Raw genomic sequence first — 15701 nt, 5'->3', positions numbered from 1 at the left:
TATGGCAATCATTTCTTGCTGCAAATGAGCAAGCTGAACTACTGTTCTGTCCTCAAGTCTGTGGGCCATCATATATCTCCTGAATGTTTCAAAGGCTTCAGCTGCCTTAGTATATGAGAGCACAGGATCATCTTCCTTGTCACTGTCACTTTCACTACCACTATTATTCTCCAAGCTTCTCTCTGCAGTCAGGTCCTCAATGCTTTGTACTCCCGTGGTTGCCACATTGTCATCCACAGCCACAAAGTCCACAAAAGTGACGGAATCACTGCCTATTAATTCCTGAAACTCTTGCAAATCACTTGCAACATGAGCTGCCATCTCATTGTCACAGAATCCCGCTTTTGTGAAACAGTTTTTAATAGTTTCAGCAATGACTTCCCTCCACGAGTACATAATTAAATTCGTTACCTGTCAGTGGTTTCAAACGCGTACGTTTCAGATTGCCACAATTCTCAAACCCTTCAATTATTGACGATCTGTTGTTCATAATAGTGTTGAGGGAGCCAGTTCAAATTGCTTCACTAGCTCCACACGACTCACACCAGAAGATGCCTCCACTTTTTTAATAACAGAAACCTTCTCTTAGAGAGAAATGTTCTTCCGCTTTCCACTCATGTCCACTGATGACGCATTAACTGTTTGCTGCTCAGCTCACACATCACGCTATGAATACAAGCAGAATGTGCGTCACATGTCACATGACCGGGTCCTGCCACTGACATACGAAACACACTGAGCGCGGGCTTTCCGAGCCGGTGCAAACTGTGAATCCACACAATGGAAAACGATGCGTCTACATCCAGTCACTTAAACGTTATAAAGAGGTAAATAATTGACCAAGGTTCAAAAAATACGTGTGTTACATGGAGGAAATTGTAATATAGAGGAAACACAGTAAAGAGGAAAATTTAACATTGTTTATATGGGCTTTTAGTCGGGACCGAAAAAAACGGACGTAACAGAGGAAAACGTTATAAAGAGGTTTCACTGTACACTAGCTCGAGTAGCAGAACTTCAGTTATAACCGCCCTGCACTACGAATGTAGATCCGCAGTACGACCGTAAGTGTACTCGTGTAAATGTTTCCAGAGTTCCTCCCTATCAAAGGATTAGCCCAAATGTGGCTGTAAACGAGTTCTCCACTGCGTCTCGCCCACCCCCGCCACTGATCCGCAGGTATGGCGCGGCACTCGGACGGCACGCTGCACTTCTACCTGGACGGGGTGGACCGCGGGGCGGCGTGCGGCGGCGTGCCCCCGGGCGTGTACGCCGTCATCGACCTGTACGGCCAGTGCGCGCAGGTGTCCATCGTGCAGCCGGAGCGGCCGGCGGGGGCCGCGGCGGGAGCCGCTCCCGGGAGGCTGGCGCTGCCTGACCGCCCCCACCAGGTAACGCCACTCGCTCCCGTCACTCGCTCCCGTCACTCTGGCTTCTGTCGGGATTATTTGAAATTTTTTTTATTGTTTGAACAATATCTGATAAAAGAAATGCTTGTTTTTGCTCAAATTGTACAGAATTATTTTACTAAATGTGCAGGAAACAAGATAAGGAGCACAAAAGGTCATATTGTTCCCTTATATTTTTTCCTCTTTGTGTCTGCTGGCTTCTAGTAGTTCCAGCACTGCTCAGAACTGTTTTGTAGTTGTCTTATTGTCGTCAGTACTGTTTGTTTCCACTCACAACAGAGCGATGCGTATAACTGTGTCACTTCGGCTAGAGCTTCGGACTTCTGGGGTTACGTATCGAGCTAATGAGTGAGGTCGTACAAAACGTTATGACATCTGGTTAATAGCTTGTTCGGCCATCCGTGGAACGAAATCGGTCAGTGATTTGGCATATCAGAGATACGACAGTTGCTTAGCAGGTTTGTGGAGGTATGTGGCATTAGATGTCTACACACGGGCCACGTAATTGGAGTAAATAACGGGCCGCCAATTTGCGTACGCAGTGAAGGTGCCCGACAGCGACCCTGATGCGTTCTGTAGAATTTATGTTAGGTACATTTGGTCGCTGAGACCTCTGCGTGAGTTCACTATAATGCTCCTGGAACCACTGTAGCACGGTTCCGGCTCAGAGACGCGGACTATTATACGGCGGGAAGACGTCGAGCGTGAGCGGATGCGGGTGGTTTGCAGCTGTCGGCATGTCTCCGGTCACTTCCAGAGGTCCCGTGCAAGTGTCCCGTAGCATAATATTGCTCCCACCAGCCCGTGTGCGTGGCGCGCTGCACGTTTCGAGCCACCGTTCACCTCGATGACGGCGTTTGTGGAGACGACCGTCGACCTACTGTAGCAAAAATGCGATTCCTGTGGAGAGCCGACAACTTTCCGTTTGAACCACGCCCGGTACTCACAGCTTTACTTCTGCCAGTACCTCGTCTCCTACCTTCCAAACTTTACAGAAGGTCTCCTGCGAACCTTTCAGAACTAGCACTCCTGAAAGAAAGGATATTGCGGAGACATGACTTAGCCACAGCCTGGGAGCTGCCAGGAAGTTTCATATCAGCGCACACTCCGCTGCAGAGTGGAAATCTCATTCTGGAAACATCCCCCAGGCTGTGGCTAAGCCGTGTCTCCGCAATATCCTTTCTTTCAGGAGTGCTAGTTTGCAAGGTTCGCAGGAGAGCTTCTGTAAAGTTTGGAAGGTAGGAGACGAGGTACTGGCAGAAGTAAAGCTGTGAGTACCGGGCGTGAGTCGTGCTTGGGTAGCTCAGTTGGTAGAGCACTTGCCCGCGAAAGGCAAAGGTCCCGAGTTCGAGTCTCGGTCGGGCACACAGTTTTAATCTGCCAGGAAGTTTCATATCAGCGCACACTCCGCTGCAGAGTGAAAATCTCTTTCTGGAAACTTTCCATTCGTCGACAGTCAAATCCTGACAGTCCTGTGGCCACTCCAGTAGTATAATTGACAATGTTGTCGGGTCGACATGTGAACGTGTAGGGGTGATCTACTCAGGAGCTCCACATTCGACAATGTACAGTGAACGGTTTGCACCCACCGGCAGCAGCCTCCGAATGTTCTGTGAAGAACTATGGGTGTCCGACCATTTAGCACCGGTTTCACTGTCCTACTTCTTTCTACAGATGCTCTCGACAGTAGCACATGAAAATACAACCAGCTTCACTATTTCCGAGATACTTGTTTTCAGGCTGTGCCCTTGGCCAGTCACTTATCTCAATGGATTTCCCAATTTGCAGCCCACGTCTTCACTAGGGTGATCCGCCGACTGTGTCTTCTCCGCATACCTACTTTCGTTACCGCGTCACGTGCCCGCAGCGTGAGCGGGCGGCATCCGGGATGATGTGGAGCAGCATTGTGAACTGAACGTATGTGTGTCTACTGTGAAATGCCACCTAGAGACGAGTGATTTGAATGGTGGACGGCCATCACGTAAACCACACACACATTCAAAAACTAGAAAGACCAGGTACCGACCATTTAGCACAGTGGTGTCAGCATTGTGGTGTGGAGATATTTTTCTAGATGTGGGGTTGGTCATCTAGTCCAAATAAAAGGCAAGCTGGATGGTATCCTGTAGCGACATTCGAGATAAGAAAATTGTTCCACGTGGGAGAAAGAATATGCTGTGTAATTGGATATTTCAGCAGGACAGTGATTCAAAACACACTTGTAGTCATTAAAAAAATTATTTTCAGATAAAAAAAGTCAAACTTTTGGACTGGCCGAGACACACCTGGATCTAAATCCTGTTTGAACATCTCAGAGATGCGTTGGATCGACGTGTTATCGTACCGGCTACTCGAACGAGGATCAATTTGCTGCTGCCTTATGGGACAAATGGTTAAAACTTGATCTTGACCTATTACGAAAGCTTGTGAATTCGATGTCAAATACATGTGCGCTCTAATAGAAGCCCCTAGGTATGCAGTGAAATACTGATTTGTTCTTAAGATTCTTAAATAGTTTAGTTTTATTGTGTTGTTGTTGTTGGCTTCAGTCTGGCGACTGGCTCGATGCAGTTCTTCGTGCTACTCTAACCTGTGCAAGTGTCTTTATGTCCGAATAACTACTGCAGCATTCACCACTCTGAATCTGCTCACTGTATTCATCTCTGTCTCCCCCTACAACTTTTATCCACCACCCTTTTCTCGAGTACGAACCTAGTGATCCCTCGACGTGTCGTATCGACCGATCCCTTCTTCCAGCCTGTTGTGCCACAAATTCCTCTTCTCCCCAATTCTATTCAGTACCTCCTCATCAGTTACGTGACCCAGCCATCTAATCTTCAACATTACCCCTGTAGCACCTCATTTCGTAGCCTTCTGTTCTCTTCTCGTCTAAACTATTTAACATCCACATTTCCCTTCCGTGCACGGCAACACTCCGCGCAAATAATTTTCTGCCTCACCGGAGGAATGTTTTCCAGCTGCGGAGGTGTAGCCTTCCACAGGAAGTGCAGATACGCCTCACCTGCGTGTCATTTTGGGACGACGACCGGTCTCGCGAGGTGGTCACTCGTAATTCCTGCCGACACGTCGAGGCCGAAACGGTTCAGGCAGTTCGCTACCGCCGTACTGTGGAGAGTTTCCTCGGCCCACACTCGGGTGTCTCGAAGGTCGACAGTAGCGCTCCTCTCGACGGTAGCCCGGTCTGCGGAAAGGAAGGACAGTAGAAACTGCAGTACTGTGGTGGCTCGTGTGACGAAACCTTCACTGCACAGGCGATAAGGCCGGCACTCGTAAGTGATGCGGATTGTGGGGAATGTTCTAGCCTGTTATCCGGTTCGTGGGCCACCCGACCCACCTGTACAGGTGCCCTCAGCGGCCGGTGCCTCTGTCAAAAACTGGCCGCAATTTTGGTGGTGGTTGCAGGATATGCAGTCCACGCCAAATCTTGAAGTTCAAACACTTTAGTAGCACTTCGATGTCATCTGAACTCTTGGTTTTTCAAGTATTCAAACTTCAGTTTGATATAGATAAATAGCCAACTTACTGAGATGAGATCGACAGGAAGTGCACAATGGCTTATCTCACGAGGGGTAAGATAGATACTGCCTACAGGAAAATTAAAGAGACCTTTGGAGAGAAGAGAACCACTTACATGAGCATCAAGAGCTCAGATGGAAACCCAGTTCTAAGCAAAGAAGGGAAAGCAGAAAGGCGGAAGGAGTATACAGGGGGTGTATACAGGGGTGATGTTCTTGAGGACAATATTATGGAAATGGGAGAGGATGTAGATGACGATGAAATGGGTGATACGATACTGTATGAAGAGTTTGACAGAGCACTGAAAGACCGGAGTCAAAACAAGGCCCCGGGAGTAGACAACATTCCATTAGAACTACTGACGGCCTTGGGAGAGGCAGTCCTGACAAAACTCTACCATCTGGTGAGCAAGATGTATGAGACAGGAGAAATTCCCTCAGACTTCAAGAAGAATATAATAATTCCAATCCCAAAGAAAGCAGGTGTTCACAGATGTGAAAGTTACCAAACTATCACTTTAATAAGTCACAGCTGCAATATACTAACGCGAATTCTTTACAGACGAATGGAAAAACTGGTAGAAGCCGACCTCAGCGAAGATCAGTTTGGATTCCGTAGAAATGTTGGAACACGTGAGGCAATACTGACCCTACAACTTATCTGAGAAGAAAGATTAAGGAAGGGCAAACCTACGTTTCTAGCATTTGTAGACTTAGACTGGAATACTCTCTTTCACATTCTAAAGGTGGCAGGGGTAAAATATAGGGAGCGAAAGGCTGTTTACAATTTGTACAGAAACCAGATGGCAGTTACAAGAGTCGAGGGACACGAAAGGGAAGCAGTGGTTGGGAAGGGAGTGAGACAGGGTTGTAGCCTCTCCCCGATGTTATTCAATCTGTACATTGAGCAAGCAGTAAAGGAAACAAAAGAAAAAAATGGAGTAGGTATTAAAGTCCATGGAGAAGAAATAAAAACGTTGAGGTTTGCCGATGACATTGTAATTCTGTCAGAGACAGCAAAGGACTTGGAAGAGCAGTTGAACGGAATGGAGAGTGTCTTGAAAGGAGGATATAAGATGAACATCAACAAAAGCAAAACGAGGATAATGGAATGTAGTCGAATTAAGTCGGATGATGCTGAGGGAATTAGATTAGGAAATGAGACACTTAAAGGAGTGAATGAGTTTTGCTATTTGGGGAGAAAAATAACTCAGGGTGGTCGAAGTACAGAGGATATAAAATGTAGACTTGCAATGGCAAGGAAAGCGTTTCTGAAGAAGAGAAATTTGTTAACATGGAGTATTGATTTAAGTGTCAGGAAGTCGTTTCTGAAAGTATTTGTATGGAGTGTAGCCTTGTATGGAAGTGAAATGTGGACGATAAATAGCTTAGACAAGAAGAGAATAGAAGCTTTCGAAATTTGGTGCTACAGAAGAATGCTGAAAGATTAGATGGGTAGATCACACAACTAATGAGGAGGTACTGAATAGAATTGGGGAGAAGAGGAGTTTGTGGCACAACTTGACTAGCAGAAGGGATCAGTTGGTAGGACATGTTCTGAGGCATCCAGGGATCACCAATTTAGTATTGAAGGGCAGCGTGGAGGGTAAAAATCGTAGAGGGAGACCAAGAGATGAATACACTAAGCAGATTCAGAAGGATGTTGGCTGCAGTAGGTACTGGGAGATGAAGAAGCTTGCACAGGATATATTAGCATGGAGAGCTGCATCAAACCAGTCTCAGGACTGAGGACCACAACAACAACAACAACAACAACAACAATAATAACTGAGGTAACAAAAATTGAGGAACACCTAGTATTGCGTCGGACCTGTTTTTGCACGGCATAATGCGGCAACTCGAATGGCGCGGACTCGGTGAGCTGTCGGAAATCCCCTCAAGGAATTTTGAGCCGTTTCGCCTCTATAACCGTCCATAACTGCGGGAGTATTGCCGGTGCAAGATTTTGTGCACGAACTGGTCTCTCAGTCATGTCCCGTAAATGTTCGACAGGTGGCCAGATCATTCGCTCGAATTGCTCGAGATGTTCTTCGATCCAGTTGCGAATGGTTGCGGTCTGGTGACGTTGTGCACTGTCGTCTGTGAAAATTCCGCCGTTCTTTGGGAATGTGAAGTCCACAAATGGCGGCAAATGGTCTCCGATTAGCCATATGTAACCGTTCCCGTTCAACAATCGATTCCATTCCACATAAACACGGGCTACACCATTACGGAGCCACTACCTGCTCGTACAGTGCCTTGTCGACAACCCGGGTCTGTAGCTTTGTGGCATCTGCGTCACACTCGAAACCCACCGTCAGTTACTACCGACTTAAATTGGGACTTGGCTGACTGGACACTGCTTTTCCAGTTGTCTAGGGCCCAACTGATATTGTCACGGTATACCGTATCTTCCTTTGTCGTCGTTGTTGCCGTGAGGCACCGCTATACCAAGTGGAAAGGCGCGTCGATCTTAGAGCACGACATGAGGTAAGCTTAAGTCACTGACAACACACAACGGTCACGGTAGCACCTGATTCCAGAATAGCTGCAGTAGTTAGGATCTACGAACTACCCCCCTTGACCAGGTCCCCAAAACTTAACTTGTAACGAGATCCCTTCAAAGCAAAGTGTCATAACGGTCGTCTATAAAGGCTTCGTACAATGAGAAGAAATGTTACAGTTTATGGAATAATAACAGGTACGACCAAACTGTCTTGTTTCTTCTGTTTTATTTAACATAGCTTTGTTCACAGTTTTATTTCGCATTCACCACTCATTCACCGAAACCCTTTGATAAATAGTTTTGGTTGCTTGACACCAACAGTCAATGCTAATGATACAGTTTTTCTCCTTTTCATATATTGGAGCCCGCTCTATGCGATATTATAATAATAATAAAAAATTTAAAAAAAAAAAAAAAAAAAAAACGGTCTCAATATCACGTCCCTCGTGATATGCGTATATACCTATGCCGGAATTGACCGCCCTGTAGGTGTAATCAATTTAATGACCAAATGACTAAATGTCGTTTTGTTACTCGGATTCTATACCGTAGTTATTTAAAACTGGCCCCTATATTTTTTCACTACGCACAATGAGCACTTCTTTAGTTGTTTATTTCTAAGAGTAAACAAAAAAATGACGCCGTATCATCAGCTTCGTCGATATAAAGCAAAAACACCTCAATATGCCCAATTTTACCTCTTCTTATAGGATCGGTTACCTTACTCATTAATTTACTACATATTATTTCCAATAACATTAAACAGGTATCGCCGTTACATTTTAATTGTATTCAAAAGCATGTTGTTATTATTATTATGACTGACCAAATCGTAACAAATCGCGCGGCGTTTGGTTTTAACGATAGCTTTACACTCGCCCAGCCTTTATTGATACAATATTATACATAAATATACAGACAGGACCGAAAGATCAATCTCTCTACCGTAACCAATAGAGGCAAATACGCTATTCAAGTTCCGTTACATCTATCTTGACTTGAAATGTTACAGTTGTCCTAACGGATATGTTTGTCCCACATTGATTTCTATGGTTGTTCCACTTATTGTTGCTTATCTGTTAACATTGACAGCTATACACAAATGCTCAGTAAGTGAAGGCCGTTCGCTGTTGCAGTGTGTGTGGTCAGATGCAGTGCCTAAAATTGGGTATTCTCACCATGCTCATGACACTGCAGATCTCAGAATATTGAATTTCCTACCAGTTTCTGAACTGCTCCCCCCCACTATTCCACATTCAAAGTCTGTTAATTTCCGCCATGTAGTCATATTCGTGAGAAAAAACTTTTCACACTAATCGGTTCACAGTACACCGGCAACAGTTTCAAAGTTTCACCCTAGGTGCAGTAACTTAACTCAGACGCAGGTCTTGTTCAGTTGAAAACTCACTGCAGATTGACTTTTTTGTGGTAGGGGCGGATCTTATAAAAAGTGGTGTAGGAACAAACTGTTGTCTTGAAAATGACATGATGCTTTACAATTTGGTTAGATTGTAATTTACTGTTTTTGATGAAATACAAGAACCAACAGAATTTTAAATTTACAAAGTTCATGGACATTATTTTTCTTCTTTGTTGTGAATCTGCTCATTTACACGTACGAGCACCGTATTGCAAATTATGGCAAATTTTGTGTAGTTATTAATTACTAAATTAATTATTAATTGCTGTATGTCAAACTGTACAGAAACATTAAGCTAACAAAACTGTATAGCTGCATTTTAGAATGAAAAGTGGTAGCCTCTGTGAACTTGAAATACAGTCGACACAGGAGATAATTAATTTCAGAAAAAATACAATGTATTACTTGAAAGCTGGAAGATTGTGCTGGAGAATGGTATGGGTCATTGTATAGAAATACAATACAAAATCAGTACTCATAGCTATATGAATATTTTCAGTTAATGATGCTTTGTAATCAGTGTGCTCTCTTGCCAAACTGATAACACCGTGGATTCAGAACAATCAAATGAATGATTTGATTGATAAAGTTAGATTTAGAGGTAAGCCTGCCTATGAAACTTGAAGTTTTCATGTGTCTACTATACATACTACACAAATGTGTATTTTGGAAATATAATGAATTTGGAAAAAATTTGCTAACTATTGGGGTAGGAAAACAAAACGATGGGGGCTACCAGACTGCTTCGTCTGAAACTCCCCCTTCCAGTCCCACACTGATAGTCTGTGCGCTGAGGTCACAGTCGGAAATATTTTTCCTCCAGCTTCTATTGTGTGTACCTCCCTCGGGGTGCATTTTTTGGCCGTACGTCAACTGGGTCTTTCTTGCTCCTTAATCTGTCTTGGATTGTTTTGTGCAGTTTGTCCTCATTTTGTGTAATGACCCTGTCAGAATTTATCCTCATGACATTAAATGTGTAGTGGTATCAATACACACACACACGAAAGTGATACATTGCCCGGCTTTCAGAGTTAATAATTCAGTTAGTGGGGCTGGGGTGTTGATAACTTTAAAAAGGCTTGGCTGCTAACAGTTACATATTGTCTGTAGTTGTTATGGATTTATCAACTTAATTATGTAATTATGGAAAGTTACGAGGGTAGTTTGAAAGGTTCTTGGAACGTATTAGAAAAAAAGTACATACATCACTGAAACATTTTTTATTTTTCCATGTAGTCTCCTTGTAGATTAATGCACTTGGTCCAACAATGTTCCAATGCTGTGATCCCATCTCGAAAATGAGTTTCTTCCAGGCCTGCAAAATAGTTGTCAACTCCGGCTATCAATTCTTCATTTGAAGTGAATGTTTGTTCACCAGAAAAATTTTCAGTTTTGGGAAAAGATGCAACTCTGATGGAGCCATATCAGGTGAATAAGGCAGGTGTGGCAGCAATTCATACCTTAGTTCGTGTAAATTTGCCGTGGCGATCTGGCAAGCGCGAGCAAATTCACGCACTTTCAATCGGTGATCCTCTGTGACCATTTTGTGCACTTTTGCAATGATTTCTGGAGTAGTGACAAATCTCGGTTGACCACTGTGAGGACTGTCATCTAAGCTCTCCCGACCAAATTTAAATTCATTTGTCCATTTGGCAGCAGTTGAATATGAAGGGGCAGAATCCCCCAGTGTATTCTAGAAATTGCACGAATGTCCTTTTGCTTTCATACCTTGCTGTTCGAAGTACTTAATCACTGCTCGAATCTCAATTTTTTTTCGCATCTTTGCAAATCACTAGGCGGGAAAAACAACAGAGCCACATCACCGTCACGGCTCTCTTCCGAGAGCACTGACGTGGCACGTGTTTACAGGCAACAGTCCAACGAATATCACGCGAACAACTTGCCGCGTCAGCGCCGATCTCTCGTGGTAATTCTGAGAACTTTTCAAATCACTGTCGTACTAAAGAACGACATTTTTGAATTTGATGTTTTAAAACATTAGAAAACATATTGTGTACATTTCAGTAATCATTATAGATTGTAATGATTGTCTTCACGAGTACTCACTAAACCTGTTTGTGGACGATTCCACCACCACCACAGGTTGAAAGGTAGTAACAAAACTGCTTTGAATCCGAGCAATGTCACAATCTCGAGGCGCCTGTCTGTAAGGTGTTGCAGTTTTCCCAATGAAGTGATGTCACAAGATGTTCATTTGACCTATCTATTCATGTTAATAATACACGCACTGATTCGATGATATTAATGCCCGTCTTCTTCATTATTGCTATTAATTTCCCCCGTCCCCCTGCCACGAGTAAAGTGTCAAAGGCAGATGAAATTTTAGGTGATTTTGTGACATTATCTTCGTTTGGTGATTTTTATTAGTCTTCTTAGGATTCAAAAACACTGCGTATATCGTGTTTTTTTAGTGGTTTTCCCAAAAATGCAAGGAAATAGATGTTTTGTCTGTTCCTTTGTCGATTGATAAGTTACGATAAAGACGTGTGTGGCACAGGTGGTGTCGTTCAGTTAAACGGCGAGTGAAACAAAAAAAACTAATCGGGTGGAAGTGTTTGTAAATGTTCAGAGTACTAGTAGCCCAGATTTGCTTAGCACGATTGCAGTAAGAAGGAAAATGAAAAAGTTAAACTAATATTTAGCCTTTTGCAGTTAACCTGAAGTTTTTATTTACAGTTGTTTTTAGTCCTAGAAAATCTTCTTTATTTTTGGCTAAAAATCAACTGAAATATTGCGTTGAGGCCTAAATCGGGCTTCTGACGTCTAAAAAATTTTCCGGGGCAGGGCCACCGTGACAGCCCCTTCGCCAGGTTGTGGCCACTTCTCGAATCGGCATCTACAGACGGGAAGGCCAGGTAATGCAGATCCCACTACGGGACACACCCACTTGTAATGAGGGCAAGCGTAGCAAAGATGGAAGGAGAGGCACCAGGGAGGGCAGTTGAGAAATGGTATTACGGCTCTTCTCATTTTTTCTCCCGAGCCTTAATATCACTATCGATGGATCTTCCCCCTGACGTATGAGGTTTCCCGCTGCCTGTTCCTGACTTCAATTGCACGGTACGGGCAGCGGACGAGCGGCAGGCGGTGTGGGCGGTAGGCGACTGCGAATCTCCCGCACTACTCTCTCCCGTGACTGCCACGTTAGGGGCTTCCGTCTCTGGCGAGCTGCAGTCAGTAAATCGGGCCTCTCCGATCGATTCTTCCGCAGAGACGGAATTGCGAAGTATCTTTCATTTTCTGCTAGCCGTCGGGTGTCTTGCAGCAGGAATTCGTTTTTTGGAGGACGAGCCAGTCGCACTGAAAAAACCTTAAGAGTGACGATGCCGTGAGTGACTTACGGAATTGTTTCCCGAACTGAAGAAGTGGCTGGGAGAGGACAGCACTTCCAAAGTAACGAAAAGCTTCGAGACGATGTCGAGGCTAGTTTCAGTTCTTCGGCATAACATTTTGTGGGGAGGGTGTCGGAAAATTGTTTCGTAGGTACGGCAGGTGCCTCAGTCTTTACAGGTGATCGTAAAAAAGTAACTGCAGACGTACACAGCTTTAGTACTCCTGCCTCTATTTCTTAACATTCACCAGCCTGTCTGAATCTCTTCCCCAACGAAGAAACTATTAGTCCTGGAACACAGGATAGTTTCTTGCTTTTTAATGCTTTAAATAATGAAATACTGCTCAGTTAAGTTTTTGCACGCACAGCACAGTGGGTTTTAGGGATCCATTACCATAGCAGCTGTCAGAAATTATGTGGCAAGTATGGAGGGGGTTCTTGGGGGCCCTCCCCCCAGAAAATTTTAAAAATTAGAATTCCGATTCAGGCCTCTGACCGCTACATTCCAGTCACTGTCTGACTCTAAATAAAGAGGATTTTCGAGGAATAAAAACGATTGTAAACGAAAAAATCATCTGAAGAGGAAAAAGCTAAAAATTAGTTTAGTAAATATCAAGGGTGCTTCAGAAACATTTCTGTAATTTTCAGATACTGCTAAAGCAATATACACTCAACATAACTAAAGCAATACTTATATATCTAAAAACACAGATGATGTGACCTACCGAACGAAAGTGCTGGCAGGTCGATAGACACACAAACAGACACAAACATACACACAAAATTCAAGCTTTCGCAACAAACTGTTGCCTCATCAGGAAAGAGGGAAGGAGAGGGAAAGACGAAAGGATGTGGGTTTTAAAGGAGAGGGTAAGGAGTCATTCCAATCCCGGGAGCGGAAAGACTTACCTTAGGGGGAAAGAAGGGGTATACACTCGCGTGCACACACACACACACACACACACACACACACACACACACACATCCATCCGAACATACACAGGCACCAGTCTGTGTGTGCGTGCGTGTGCGTGTGCGCGCGCGAGTGTATACCCCCTTTTTTCCCCATAAGGTAAGTCTTTCCGCTCCCGGGATTGGAATGACTCCTTACCCTCTCCTTTAAAACCCACATCCTTTCATCTTTCCCTCTCCTTCCCTCTTTCCTGATGAGGCAACAGTTTGTTGCGAAAGCTTGAATTTCATGTGTATGTTTGTGTCTGTTTGTTTGTGTGTCTATCGACCTGCCAGCACTTTCGTTCGGTAAGTCACATCATCTGTGTTTTTAGATATATTTTTCCCACGTGGAATGTTTCCCTCTATTATATTCATTTAAAACAATACTTATGATCTTATTTTGCACTTCTTTAACAGTGTCTGTGCCTACAGTCATGCATGCATGCATGATGCATGTATAAAGAAATGACATTGTAAAATAAGTATTAAAACCCAGACAGGCAAAATGACAATAATCACGTTGAACACACAGTCTGATTCTTTCTGTTGTGGGAATCCGAGTAATGTTGCAAGCGTGAGGGGATGCAGACAGTGTGGTATGTGTATATTTAGACCAGTTTGTGGGGTGTCCACGGGCATCCCAAGTGGTTATTGTGACCACACGCAATATGCGGGAAATACAGGGTCGAGTCCCGGCCTGGCAAAAACTTTCCTGTGTCACCAACAGGCAGTACATGTATACCTAAAACAGCTGATGACAAAGAATCAACATTGAGTAAATCCGTTCTTATATATGCTGTTTTTATGGATTCTAAAGAGACAAATAAAACAACTGAAGACAGATGACATCACAAACTTACAAATAATTTCAGGAATGTATAATAATTTAATCCTCGCATAATTAAAAAAAAAAAAAAGTTTAGAGGGACAGCCATTGCTATAATAGTGCCAGGGAGGTGCGCATTGTTAAATACAGATAAATGGGTGCACCGCACATATTGCGATGTCACCTGGACAGAAAAATCACAACAGCTTATGGGCGAATGCCTCAAACCTCGTGACATCGCTTGCTTCAAAAGCAATTTTATTCCTCTTCTTTAAACTCTCACATGTTGAACAAGAAAATTTTTGTTATCGCTGAGCATAACCTGTCTTAAAAACCTGTGGATTCGTTTGGATTTGCTGCCTACTAAGGAATGAAATAATTACAGTGTATAGAACATTTCAGTAGCACACGGTTAGTGAAATGTAAACAGTGTCTTCTCCGATTTTTCTGGAATATCACTTCTCGTAACTCTGTAGTGAATGTCATACTCCTGTAACAATTACGGACAATCTGTTGATATTTGGCAACTGTGCGTTACCATTGTAAAGTGAAATAAATTCCTGAAATCTGATGTAACTGGTGCAGAACTGGCTAGAAATCCTGTCTCCTCATAACTCTGTAATATTTTTCAGAAAATTTTCCTGTCGGTGCCATATATCCGGCCCTCATCTGAGGAACATAACGTGAGCCTGCCTGATGAGTTTCTACATCCTTTGGGAAAACCTTTTCCTTCACCGTATCCAAAATCAGTGGCAGGGGCTAAATTATGCTATAGTGTCCACCACATCTCGGCATATACGTGCTGGGAATGTTGCAGGATATACAGAGCCTGTGTATATAAGCCACTCCGTTTATCACAGTTTGCTCCTGTCTTACGGCTGTACGAAGTTCACTTGCTCACTGTTTGTAGTATGTGTCGATAGATATTATTCGTTCACATCCGTACGGCAGTGTACTCACGGTATTTGTATTTGCGAACAGCTGACAACGGAGACGACTCCGACAACCGTGGGCGGCGGCAACGCGAGCGAGACGCTGGGCCCGAGCAGCCAGACGGCGGTGCCCGCCGACTCCTGCCACAGGTGAGGCGTGCGGCGGAGGGCGCGTGTGGACTCGAACGGGGTGACCTCCTCCCTGTTGGATGGCACGGTGTTCGAGAACGTCGGTCGTGCTGAATTAGGCTCTATTTTCTGCTGTAACATCTTGAAAGTTGTGGATCGAGGTGGTCAGTCAGAAGGAATATGTCTCGACTTGATGTACTGTTTCCTTTCCTTGGGGTTCTGCCGTGAAAATACAAAATAGAAAATCTGATTGGGTTTTGAATTTTGATGGAATAAGTTACGGATAAAGCGGACTTCGTATTACTGATTGAGATACTGCTGTAATTTGATCGTGGATGGCAGACCGGTTCCGGAACACTACAAAAAGGGACTGTAAGGAAATAGCATCAGAAATAAGTTGAAATTTACCTTATAATTCTGTCAGAAACGTAGTATCTATTATAATATAGTCTTTGTGGCTGCGTCTGGAATACTTCTCGATTTTCTTGTAGGATGTCCTTTTTTTCATTGTTCGCCGGTCCTCTTGTTCTCCGTCTGATGAAAATTTCTTGAAGTTCTCACTGTCTGGATTAATTTATAAATTTGGCGATAACCATTGCGAATCACTACTGAAATAACTTGAAAACGCCGTGTGTTT

General features: G+C 43.8%; 1 protein-coding gene across 1 annotated transcript in view; it reads left to right on the top strand.

The window, feature by feature from the left end:
• LOC124720189 (neuralized-like protein 4) overlaps positions 1 to 15701 on the top strand; it is a 296164-nt gene that overhangs the window by 133865 nt on the left and 146598 nt on the right. Inside the window, 2 exon segments of the mRNA XM_047245512.1 lie at positions 1180 to 1391; positions 14985 to 15085. Coding sequence (XP_047101468.1) covers positions 1180 to 1391; positions 14985 to 15085 — 313 coding nt within the window.

The sequence above is a fragment of the Schistocerca piceifrons genome, chromosome 11 (genome assembly GCF_021461385.2).
Source record: "Schistocerca piceifrons isolate TAMUIC-IGC-003096 chromosome 11, iqSchPice1.1, whole genome shotgun sequence".
NCBI lineage: Eukaryota > Metazoa > Arthropoda > Insecta > Orthoptera > Acrididae > Schistocerca > Schistocerca piceifrons.
The sequence above is the reverse complement of the archived record's forward strand: the minus strand, read 5'-3'. Positions and strand labels throughout refer to the sequence as shown.